The 13,526-nt window shown below is 35.5% G+C and overlaps 1 protein-coding gene across 3 annotated transcripts in view; it reads right to left on the minus strand.

Moving 5' to 3' along the window:
• smc1b (structural maintenance of chromosomes 1B) overlaps positions 1-8,562 on the minus strand; it is a 73,643-nt gene extending 65,081 nt beyond the window's left edge. For all 3 annotated transcript variants that reach the window (XM_041255289.1, XM_041255287.1, XM_041255288.1), the window contains exons 1-4: positions 8,454-8,562; positions 4,090-4,278; positions 683-795; positions 322-525 (exon numbers count right to left, since the gene is read on the minus strand). In XM_041255289.1, coding sequence (XP_041111223.1) covers positions 322-525; positions 683-795; positions 4,090-4,278; positions 8,454-8,562 — 615 coding nt within the window. The remainder of the gene's footprint in view (positions 1-321; positions 526-682; positions 796-4,089; positions 4,279-8,453) is intronic.
• Between the last annotated feature and the right edge of the window lie 4,964 nt (positions 8,563-13,526).

Genomic DNA, 13,526 nt, shown 5'->3' on the forward strand with positions numbered 1-13,526 from the left:
TCACCAACATTCCCACCCCTGACAAAAACACTGGGGGCATACACTAATAGACTGGAATTCAGTTAATGTAGTTTCTTGAATTATTTGAATTTAAAATGCAGAAACATGTACAATATTTCAATGGAGAGGGAGTAGTATTGTTAGTCAGATGTTTCTAAGAACATTGTCAAGTACTGCTAATACATATTCATTTCTTTCTTTTGCCACCAAAAAGTTTTTTTTTTTCCTCCTTTGGAAAGATTTTACAAACTTAAAACTGCAGCAAACTAAAGCTAGTGTTGGGGTTACGATTGTGGTAAGATTAGTAAACCTGTCCCATACTTCCTCCTTCTCTTGTTTCACATGCTTCTGCTCCGCAGCCACGTTTTTCTTCTTGTTATAATGAAACTGGGCATCTTCTTCAGCCTTCTGCAACTCTTTTTTCTTTTTCTCATAGCTGTCTGCCAGATCCAAAGAGTTACTTATTCTCTCAAACAGCTGAGTCCTCTCCTTTGGTTTCTTCATTGCTATCGACTCCACGGCCCCCTAGTGAAGAAAAGAAAGCACTTTCCATGTTTTAGCCTATTTATATTGTGTTTCATATACAGGGAATATTAATAATAGGGAATGTGGAAGGTAAATACAAAAATGTGCAGTTGCTCTGGATGTTATGTCAGCTACTATGGAATTTCTCTGGACTGACCTGGAATACTAAGCAATTTCTTGCTTTGACAATGATGCCTATTTTCTGGAGTTCTGATGTGTAATGTGACAGGCTGACAACTCTGCCATTTAGATGATACTCTGAAGAATCTCCTGTAGAAAAATAAATTGTAATAAAATGTAGAAGCATTATTAGTATGATACAGCAAACATTTAAACTAGTGATTGCAGATTTCAGATTTGTATATAGATTTGTTTGAGAGTGAGAATTAAAAATGCATTTCTTAAACAAGACTGCAAACTGTTTGGGGACCTCAGTAACAGAGAAAAGGGTGTTTCATTTAAATGAACATTTTCTTTGTCTACAAGAGGAAAAACTGATCTAACACTAAAATTAGTTTTCTAATCAGGTGTTTGACAGCATAACGGATAAGTATATTACTGCCTGACAAAAAACAGTGCTGCCCTTATTAAAAAACTCAAAGCCCCTCTTACATTTCTTCATAATTTCAATTTTTTCTTCATCTTTATAAAATTAAAGTATAACAGATGATCAGCTCTTTCCAATGGTGCAGAAAAAACATATACATCTGTTACCATGCACCTGGTTTTGTACTGGCAGATTACTTTCTAGAAGTAGAGTGGTCTGCAGTTTTGCATGAAGTTATATTTCTGTGTTAAAAGCATTTAAACCCATTAGACCTGTGCTTCGCTGCTGTATTCCTTGTGACTACTAAACCAATTAACTCCTCAAGAAATTGCAATGTAGACATGTTTATTATCATATACACAGCATATCGTTCATGCATTCTTACTCTTGTTCATTCAAATGGCACTATGTGGTGTTGCTTCTTAAAAAATAGGGCCACGTTATTCAAGAGATGCGAGTTTCACAAGGTCAGTTGCAAAAACTGTTCCCCTTAATTCCGCCTTGAGAAAAAAAAGTAGTGCCTGTTGATTAAATTAAGTGCAAAGTTCAAAGAATATATTTTCCACAAATCTCAATGCTAGTGGGAAAAAACTATGTTTTTTATTTAACTAATTCAAAAACCAGCTAAAATACTATTTAAATAATATTTACTCCTACCAAGATGAAGCGTAGAGCTCAATGAACTTTGTGTAACTAAACTTTAGTTCTAATTGTTCAGAGCGGTGGGAGAAGTGAAAAAAAAACAAAAACAAAACTGTGGCCTACTGTTGCAAATAAAAAGCAATATTTTTTGTTATTAAATCTTATATAAAATATATATATATGATATATATAAAATATATATATATATATATATATATATATATATATATATATATATATATAATATATATATATATATATATATATATATATATATTATATATATTATATATACATACATATATATATATATACACACACACCTGTGTTTCAACACATTCCCTCTAAGATGTCTGCAGCTCCAAAAATGTCAATAGAGGATACCATTATCCCAGGTATGTTCTCATTCTGTACTGGTACAGTAAAAACAGATGTTGGTGGCACAGACAGTAGCTGTGCCCAGAGCGTTCCCAACCTCAATGGGAATTGTTTGGGACTCCCTTTCATTGTTCAAGTGATCAGCTCAAATTTCAAATCATATTTTATATATATAATATCAACTATATTCCGTGGAAAAGTTGAAACAGCATTTACGTTATCTGGCGAGTGGGTGAAAACCAGGGAAAAACAAATCTGCATGGACAGGGCACTAAAACGGTGCGAAACTTCTAGAAAACTATACCATAATTACTGTGCCTATATATATTAAAAAGGATTATTATTATAGGAGTTCATACTTCTTTAATCATGTATTATAATTAGACATTTCTCACTGATTTACTGCCAAATCAATTCCTTTCTTCATTATATACACCAAGATAAATACTGGATGATACATAAAACAATAGCATTTTTGTAACATGCATAGTTAATAACACTATGCAAGTTTATCAATGAAACTGCATCGAACACCCTGCCTTGCTATTTACAGTATTTCTGCCAAAGACAAGCAGTGGGCGTGTTCTTCTTTTCCTGCTTAAGTGTTAACTTGCATCTGATTACCAGTGCACCACATTAAATCCAGAGCAGGTTGACAAGCTTGTATTTCTGGCAAACATGTAAAGAAATTTGCACATTGAAGAAAATTGACTGTATATAGTTGCGCTTCTTTGAAGTTTCAAAATGAAATGTTAAACCTAGGAATAATACTGTTTTTCATGTTTGTTTGGGGTTTTTTTCGGTGTATTTTTCAAACCAGGCTGAATGCTCCATCTGGGTTTCCTGTCTAATGACCAGGTCGATGTAAGTACAATCAATGCCGCCCACAACTGATAAAATATTTTTATGCCGCTACTTCCATTGTTGTGCACAAGCTTTTACTGAACAGCAATGCTATTAAAATAATCACGTGGGGGGATTTCTGTAAGTGGTACAATCATCAACATTTTTTTTTTTTAATGATTATATTTTATGTGCCCAATTAAGCGATTGCTGTTTTGAGGCTTAACTGACAGCCCTGGTGTGTCATGGTTTGGAAGCATTTTAATGTATTAAAAAAAATATGAAAAACCATAGAATTATTTTTAATATGTGACAGAGTAATCACATGGTATAGGTTTAATACGTTTGCATTGCTTTTTGCCAAATCTTTTTTTTGTTGTTTTTTTCCCCTTTTTGTCAGCTATTATTATAATACTCTCTTTAGTAAAGTTGCCCTCTCTGCTTTTAAACACTTTGTGCCATTGTCTCACCTCGTTCACAAACACACCTGCATCAGTTGGGTACAGCCCGAGTTACGATTAATTTCATGTTTAGATTAATTTCCTTAGCCTTGAGATAGTACCAATTATCCCGCATCTCTTTTGAATTTTGAATATAAAAGTTGCACAAATTAGCAAAATCTTTGAATATTTGGCACTAAATTCAAAACACAATTTTCAAAACCCCTGCAAATACTACTATTCCAATAGTTTTTCTCTTTGTTGCATGTTTTCCTAACCCTCCGAGAGTGGGAATGTTTGTGATTACTTCAGTCATTTATATAGCTCCTTTATATCCCAAAACACAGGGATGCAAAACTGCTTTTTGAAAAATAACAAAGAAACCCAGCCAGGAGATGCCCTCCAATATAATGTTACCATTACATTTATTCAAACATATCAGTTTCGAAATTACAATGTTTTTTACGTATGACTAGGGGTATACAGTGTGAATGAATATACTGAAAATATTAAAATAAAATGTATTTGGCAATCTGTATTAGCAAGTAAAATAGCTAGTTAGCTGGCACTAACCAATTGCACTCCAACTACTTTAAATAAAGTTATGTAACCTGGCTCCATGTGATTTTATCAAGTTTCAGTTGTTTTGCTTTACTCAACAGATGAATGGATGACTGATTACAGCTTATGGAGATAACTGTAATGACCACCCACCTGTGATGGTTCTTGAAAATGTATTTTCTTCTCCATTCTCTTCACAGTATGTCATCATCACCCTGGCAGTAGCAGAGGCTGGTTTCCCAATGTGAGCCCCATGGATAAGATCTCTTGTATGTTTTACTCGCAGGTTTACTGCCCTTTCTCCCATCACAAAACTGAGAGCATCCATTACATTAGACTTGCCTAGCAAAATACATGCAAGTGTCATTACTGTGTATCAGTTAGGTCTCGCAACACCATAAATAATATCCAAAATATTAGGAACACATACATACACATGACTCTCCGCTGAGCACTCTGCAGAGCTCTACTTAAAATTTCTGCCGTTTTTTGCATATTTACCCACAGATTTGGACTGCCACTAGTTATAAGTCCAAGAATAACAACCCATACCATGTTATTCCTGGCCTTCTAGCTAGAGGCAGTCCAAAGAAATGTGGGAAAATATGCAAAGACCAGCAGAAATTTTAAGGAGATATCTGCAAAGTGCTTTGCTGAGAATCTTATGCGTTTAGTATTTGTATTAATAATGGCTTATAAAAATGTAAATCGAGTAAACATAATCCTATAAAACAATTTATGGGTTAAGTACTTCCAAAATATATCAACCACTTTTGTCTGTGAAATTGTTAGAAACTGTCAAACATCACGAGACTTCTTATTGGGCCATATTTTCAAAGCCTTAACTCCAGTCTTGAACTCCTTTTTGAAGGAGTCAAAACATCTGTTAATTTAAAAAATAAAAAACAGTATGGCTTTTATGGCAGCTTTCAAAGTATTCATTATCTTTCTTTGTCCGAGCATTAACACTAATTTAACAAACATCAACAAATATTAAAATCAGTTGTAAATTGCAACACTTAACATATAGTTAGGCAAAGAAATGTGGGTTCAAGTCCTTCTGTTGTGGAGCAACCTGTACAATTGGCTTCAAGACATTAGGTTTATTCTCTAAATTACAAAATGGGGAAAGAAAGCATTTTTGTTGGTCTTAGAAATAACACATTGCCTGAAAACACAATGGATTGACTGCCTTAAAAATGATGGGGACCCATCATTGTTTTAAGCTTCTTTAATGAACTGTGAAGTTGGGACATTCAGCTCTTCTACTAAACACCAGCACACTACCAGGAAATACCCAGGAGATAAAAACGAGGAGAAGTTAAAAAAAAAAAAAAGCTGACAAGTGGCAGGAATCTGGGACCAACTGCCGTGTTGGATTTTTTGCTCAGGAACCTAAATTGAATGAAGTTAAGATTCAGATTACACCTGAAATTCGAATGTACACCGAATAAGTGAACTTCAACTGCTGGCTTCACAAAACCAGAGATGCCAATACTTGAGTGAACAAAACACCACCTGCCAAGCAAATTTTTGTCAGGACGGTAAAATAGGGCCTGTGAAACTTGATGCGAGTATCCAGTCAACTAAAGTTGAGGTAAAACATATATTTAAAGTGAAATCAATTTTTTCTTACCTGTGTGCAAGAGCTGAAAAACATTGTACAGTATGTATTTTCTTTTAATGTTATTAATGTATTTTCTCAAATGCAACTTGTTTACATCAGAAAGTCACTCCCTTTTAATTGTTAAAGGTAAAAAAATAACTATGTATGTTTTCAATTATGCCGCACACACAAGGCAAGCCCTGTTGAACTTGAGCTAATCAACACTAGTTTGGGCTTATTTGCAACACTAAGCACTTAATATTGTAAAGATTTACTTTAAGCACAAAGTTGACATATTACCATGGAAAAAACAGTGCTTACAAAAACAAATGCTAATTGCTTATGTCATGTAAGTTGAATTACAAAAAAAATGTTTAAACTTAATAAGGGTCTGTGTACAACTTAAAAAAAAAGAAATCTGGCCACTTTTCGTTTTTTCAAAAGATGCTTGTTTAAACATGGGGGTGTATTTTATAATTTGCTGGATCATCAGTTTGTCTCCATCAACATCAGGCCACAAAGAGAATGCAGAAGACAGGCTGTGTTGTTACTGCGACGAGTATTTATTACGTCTACATGTTTTCTGCAGAGAACGCCTTGTACCATCTTGATCCATAGGGAACGGTTCACGTAAACCGGGTTTACACTGCACGAATTTTGCAATCGAGAGACGCAGCGCCACCAATAGCCGGGCTTACAAACTGCACGATTTTTGCAATCGGGAGACGCAGCGCCACTCATACTTACCGACTGAACTACGATTTTTCACTGTAAATCGGGGATTGCAAGCTACACATACTACACGAGATATCTTGTCGCGGCCTGCGCCTATTTCCATTGCAGCATCGTAGACATTATTCGGGAGAATCGTGGACTCAAGCAAAGAGGCGATCGCTGTTGTCTCTGCATTGTTTTGCACAGAAAAACCAAACAAACGCGGAAAAGATCCATTTGGACGCGCAACTGGCTTAATAGACGTGGCCAGTACGGACTGATGATGCAACTCGAGTCGAGGTGCATCCAGAATAATAAAATCTAATCTGTTGAAAAAGCGCAACACTCGCTCATAGTACAACATATTTATTAGATTAAAAGATTAGAGTGGGAGATTGGCCGTCAAGCGATCTTCATCAGAATACCAAATTCTAATGAATAATTTGAAGACTTAAACTAATAAACATTTTGTACTACAAGCGTGTTGCGCTTTTGAACAGACTAGAATACAACTTTAACAGTAGGCTACTACAAGTTTGTTACAGGTTTAAATACAAAACAACGTGATCTACATGATATATTTCTCACACACACAGACGCGCACCCCTCCTCGTATTTTGAATAAATTAGCAATACAAGCATACATTAGGGGTTTGAAAGGGATATCGAATACGAGTGACTGTAGAAATTGATTGAAAGGGCAGCACACACTACCAGTATCTGCTTCGGCGTTAACAAGTTATAACAACTATTTACTTACCAAGTACCTTCAACGTGCGACCATGACAGGAAATGTCACTCATGTCAAAGAGGTGCACAACCATTCTCTACGTCGCTATTGTTGCTAGCTTGTCCTATTGGCTGCTGTCAGCATTCGTCAAGAAAACGGTAGTCCCTCACACACTTCACGAATTGCTTTGGCTGGGACTAAAGTTTTCTGATATGTCAGAAATGTGTCGGGACGTCGTAAGATCGCAGAAGCTATTAACGTAGACCATCTCACACTTACCGACCATTTTGTCACCGAGAACCTGAATTTGTCCCAGATTTTAAGAAATTAGTCGCCGACTCCTCCGTTCGTCGGCGATCAGCAAAAATCGTGCAGTGCAAGCCCGGCATAACTGGTACGCAAGTACGGATGCGGACCATTAAAAAAAAAAAAAAATTCGGACTTGGTTATTGTTGTATAAGACGCAAGCAGACGTCAGTATATTTAACAGAAAAGCATTTATAAATAATAAAGGCAGAGACTGTGCTCACGGTTTGAAGGCGAGCTATACATGCCTAATGTATGTATTATTCCAGAAGAGTGGGGGCCTACACTACAGGCTTTGTCAACAATGTCCAAAATCAACCCACCACCCCGGTCGCTCACTCGCTGCAAAAGTGAAACAGAAAATAAATAAATACATCTTAATTTTTCGCCAGCACCTTCCTTTGGTTCCATTATTTTCGCCATTTTCTGCAATGTAGAACTGCACCTTAACTGTTTAATTCTCAGTACCTGTTTGTGGACCAATGAAACAGAAACTTGCCCAGACAGCCGTCTGCAATCACCAAAGGGTACGTAACGTAAAAGCAACCACCGTAATGAAGCTGTGCCTTATTTTTTCTTTTCTATGTAAAAAAAATAAATAAAAAAAAAACGAACCTCAGCAACGGTCACAAAAGTGTTACTAGCTTTAAAAAACACATCGGGAACACCCCCGCCCGATCTGCACTGATAACATCAATAGCCCTGGCGGAGATTTTTCATCTCTAAATAGCCAAACATTTTATAAACTATACTGCTGTATACTATATGAAACCATTGTGTTTTGGGGTGTTAATATATAACTTACTGTAGTGTTTTTATATAGGTCGTCTTATCAACTGAACCATTTTTAAAAAGATTTTAATTATAAATCAAACATTTAAAAACATGTCGGAGTCGATAGTTATAATTAAGTATTAATCCCAGACCAAAGGATCGACACTGCATTCTTCTAATGGCGACTCTCTTTCCTGCGTTGTGTGAAGAAAAAACAACTTTAAAATGAATAACCAGTAATAAAAAATAAAATTAAAATGCAAAATATATTCTTACAAAACCATACACATCCATACGCATCGTGGGTATTCAATTACACCAAAGGTATTAAAAAATTAAAATCCCTACAGCAAAACAAATAAATACCATTAAAAAATGTCCTCTTACCAGAACCGTTAGTCCCAATAATACAATTAAACCTTTTGAAGGGACCTATAATTTGCCGTCCGCGCCACGATTTGAAATTCTCGACATCTATTTGCTTTAAATAACCCATTCTATTGCTCATTTACTTATATATTAATTATATAATTTCGAAATTATTATGTTGTCTCCCAGGTAGGCCAAATCCGCTCTTAACTTCAAAAAGCTTGTCGACGAACTGAGTGAAAATCACCTGACACAAATACAGTACTTCTATAGGCTCGTCGCTATGGCAGTCCAAATGTGCGGGAAAAATATGCATCACCAACCACAACATATATTTGTTATGGTTGCTTTATTCATTGTTTGGACAATTGTAGTACATCGTTTTGTAGTACTCTCTTTTCTTTTTTTTTACTCACGCGTGAAGTAAACAGTCATTTTGAGTATTTCGCGTTTCTCAGGTAATTTATTTGCATTGTAACATTTAAAACACATGCATTTCATGCCATATTCCAGTGGTGGAGGAAAAGGAAGGTGCCCCCCCCCCCATCCTCAAACATTAATTTAACCCTTATTTATAAACAAACATACCAAATCAAGTGTTCAATATTGAACTACATTTAACTGTCAGAATATTAGTATGAAACAGTAGGTAATAAGAACGTGTTCTAATCACCTACTTTATTTTATTTTGCGTACATCTTTACATCCAACACTACATTATTTTTTAATAAACTTACAGGTTTAATCACTAACCCTACCAGGATTCCCCAATTCTGCGATCACAGAAATTATTACAGAATTCACCAGTCTGCACAGGCATTTGCAGAAATTGTCTCACATAGGAAACCATTTTTTAAATTATTATTATTTTTAAATCAGAAATGCAGGCATGTTGATTTGCTGTGGTTTATTTTGGTGCCTACAGCAGCACCCAACAGCTTCCGTCTAAACTACAGGATGAATGAATCGTGCACATAGAATATAATGTCTGTGCTGAATAATACCCCAAAACCTTGAAGACGTGCCTCGTACCAGCCTCTGGGGGGAAAAAGCTAGGATAATTAAGACAGTAGCGATACCTGTTGAAATGAGGGTGGAGAGAATCTGAATTACTGGCACCACACACTGGCAGCTACAGTGATACAAATGTGTAACATCTGCAAATATAAATGCTAAAGATATTATTGTTGCACCTACTTCATGTGCTATTGCTCCGCCACTGCCATATTTGTACATCTTCAGTATATATTGTTCCATATACAGTACCTATAGAAAGTCTATGGCTGAGATGGGAGAAATTGTCCATGTGTCAACAATAGCTGAGGTACTCCACAAATCTAGCCTGTATGGAAGAGTGGCAAGAAGGAAGCCATTTCTGAAAAAAGCCCATGTAAAATCCCGCTTGGAATTTGCAAAAAGGCATGTAGGAGACTCTGAAAAGATGTGGCAAAAGATTCTGTGGTCAGATGAAACAAAAATTAAACTATTTGGCCTAAATGCAAAGCGTTATGTCTGGCGCAAACCAAACACAGCACATCACCCAGGTAACACCATCCCTACTGTGAAGCATGGTCATGGCAGCATCATGTTATGGGGATGCTTTTCATCAGCAGGGACTAGGAAACTTGTTAGGGTAGAGGGCAAAATGGATGGAGCTAAATATAGGCAAATCATTGAGGAACACCTGCTTCAGTGTGCAAAAGACCTAAGACTATGACGGAGATTCACCTTTCAGCAGGTCAATGACTCCAAGCACACTGCCAAAGCGACACTGGAGTGGCTTAAAAACAAGAAAGTGAATGTCCTAGAGTGGCCCAGTCAAAGCCCAGACTACTTCCTGTACCTTGTATTTAATTTTACTCTTATAAGTATCCGTATTCACGTTTTTTTGGGGGGGTAATTGTCTTATTTGAGATCATTCTCATCCATTTATTGTAATTATAAGTGCTCTTACTGGATTTTACTCATATGCAAATATTTTTACTGTAAGTTAACTGCTCTTAGTCAAACTCGCTCTTAAATGTGATTATTTACTGTAATCTTTATTTTGTTCTTATTTGAACTGGTCTTTTTTGCTACTGATTTTATTGTACTTTACAACTGCTCTTATCTGTAAGATGACACTGTAATGTGATATTCTGTAATGTGATATTTTGTACTGTGAGAAGAAATAATTATATAATAATAATGTAATACATGTGAAATTGCTGTGTAAATTGAAAATACATTTTTCTTTCGTTTATAAATATATACAATAGTTGCATTTGTTTGTTTTCATGAATGTACCCTATGTATGTGTGTAGTGTGTGTGTGTGTGTATATATATATATATATATATATATATATATATATATATATATATATATATATATTATATTATATATAAACGACTTGTGTATATACGATAAAAGGTATATCGGATTAAAATATATAATAAATTAATGTCTTAGTGTCTCGTGACTGAAAAGGTCCCTCCATTAAAATATTATACATAAATTAATTACTAGTCAGAGGGGCTGACTTTTCAAGGGAGATCCTGCTTATAAATGTATTGTGAAGCGGTGCTGAAAACTGCAAAATGTGTTATTGTGTTCTTTACTTGTTTTGTTTTACCCCCAATTATTGTAATACTTTTTTTTTTTACTATAAAAATGTTTGACTGCATCCTAGCACCCCATATTAACACAAACATTGCCCCTATAAAAGCACCTGCAAACATAACAAACTTTATAATAACTAAGTGCACTCACACAAATCAACCTAACTAGAAATAACCATATTAAACTAACAGAGGGCACCATGAGGCTAAAAAAATAAATAAAATTAATAATAATAATAATAATAATAATAATAATAATCCTTGCTTGTGGTGGCCTGCGGTGGCCTATGCGTGTGCAGCGTCAAAATACATAATCTCCGAATCCCCTATCAGATGACAAGTGAAAAATAAGGCTGGAGTCAATTTCGGGTTGCTCTGCTCACTCTTTGTGTTGTAAGACGATTGGATGTAATGCTTCAAGTACACTTTAAATTACTATGACTATTATATGTGTGGTTATACTTTACAATGAAACAATCACTGTAAATGTCTTGTTTATATGTCTTAAGCAGCCACCCCAAATGGGTAGGCCCCTATATATATATGTTTTATACTTGCCAAATTTCAAAGAGGCATTCTAAACATTAGTTATTATAATCATTTAGCTGACGCCTCATCCAATGTGACTTACAAGTGTAAAGGGTAATAACAAGTTTGTATGAAATAAGTAATTGTGATCAGGACAGCTGCAGTGGGTGACGTCAGACCAGAAACTCAAACCAAAAAAAGGAATGGCTGGGCAAAAGAGAAGCTATGGCGCACAATACTGTATTTAAATAAACAAAAATAAAAGTTTTAACAAAACAAAACACAAAAGTAAACAGCGCGTTACCCAAACAAACAGTCAGGCAGAACAAGTAGTATAGTGCTGGTGCAAAGGCAGCACGTCTAGCAATTGGTATCTTTTTAATAATTTTACTTCCTGTCTCCACTCTCTTCTCCACTCTGAACACTCTCTTTCACATTCTGCACAGATTTACTGAGTCTCTGTGAAACTCAGTCATGCATTTTCACAAGGAATTAAAAAAAAATTACAACCAAATGTCTACCAAAATGTTAAATCCTCAATGAAGGCAGTAAAAGAAAGAAAGAAAGAAAGAAAGAAAGAAAGAAAGAAAGAAAGACTGACTCCCTGGCCAATGAGGATTGACGCTGTGCACCGCAGATCATTGACAAAAATACTTTGAAAACCTGATCTGATTTAACACTATGGTATTGATTAGTTTGTTGATATGGATTGGGAGCTCCACCTGTTGAACACAAATATAGCCATTTCAGATAGTCTATAAACACCAAATTAAACAATGTAATTTATTAAAGGAAACACTTTATTACACACATTAACACAAAGAAATAAGTGACCGAACAAAGACAACAGGAATACAAAATGTTAAGAGAGGAAAACCAAAACAACAAACAAGCAATATAGCAGGACAGTAATTCCGATTTAATTAGGGGGGCCAAGCAACAAAAAAAAAAAAAAAAAAAAAAAATATATATATATATATATATATATATATATATATATATATTTTTTTTTTTTTTTGTTTGTATTGGATTTTAACATGGGCAACATCCAGTCAACAATGACATTGAACAAAAAACATTGTGATAGTCACCATCATATCACCCACTCATCCCCCGACCCACACACCAGAATGCTATTAAATCAGACAAAAATAAATAACAATGAAAATAGAGATATGTTATTATATAATGTGTCGCAAATAACGCTGAATCAGCTAGGCTGGTCAGTAAGACATTGAATCCTTTTGTATGGAGAATATCAGTAGCTAAGGCTCATGGTTCATCAACTGATTCAGATTCAGTTGTATTGAGTTTGCCCACTAATGATGATAAACAAACTACAAGTTGGGTGCCTGCTGATATGAAAAACAGTGAGTTTTGGCCCCCTACTGTATTCTGGATGAATGACATCCCTTCTAAAGTCTATGTGAGCAGAAAAAAGTGCATAGTAACAATGTGTACAGATCCAGAACTATTGTACATGGTGCAGAAGTAACCCTGACACATAAATTAAAACATAATCCTCTTATTAATTGTGTATGTAATATGTGCCAAAGCAAGTCATCAGTGACTGGGCTCAGACTTTGTCCAGCATGCAGTCATTTGGCTAAACACTGTAGAATCTTGTTTGAATGCAATGATTCTATAGGTGTTTCTTTCTCTCATTTAAATGTAAACCCAAAAAGATATTAAGAGGATTGAATGCATGAGTTGTGAAAAGGTCACTTAGTAAAATGGACGCATCTGGGAAAATTAGAATGTGAGGAAGGTGTCCCTACTAAGCGTGTACAAGTGTCTTGTAGGTATGAAGTCAAGGCCATGGCGACTCACACCTGTGATGCGAGACGATGGATTCGAGAGCCTATTGTCGTGTTCGCTGAGCCGGCCCGAATGGAACCTGAGACCGAAGTGGAGTCTTGCTGGGAGCGAGCTGAAACCCTGGACATGGATTGGAGAATTTAAAA

The sequence above is a fragment of the Polyodon spathula genome, chromosome 7, assembly GCF_017654505.1.
Source record: "Polyodon spathula isolate WHYD16114869_AA chromosome 7, ASM1765450v1, whole genome shotgun sequence".
In the NCBI taxonomy this organism is placed as follows: domain Eukaryota; kingdom Metazoa; phylum Chordata; class Actinopteri; order Acipenseriformes; family Polyodontidae; genus Polyodon; species Polyodon spathula.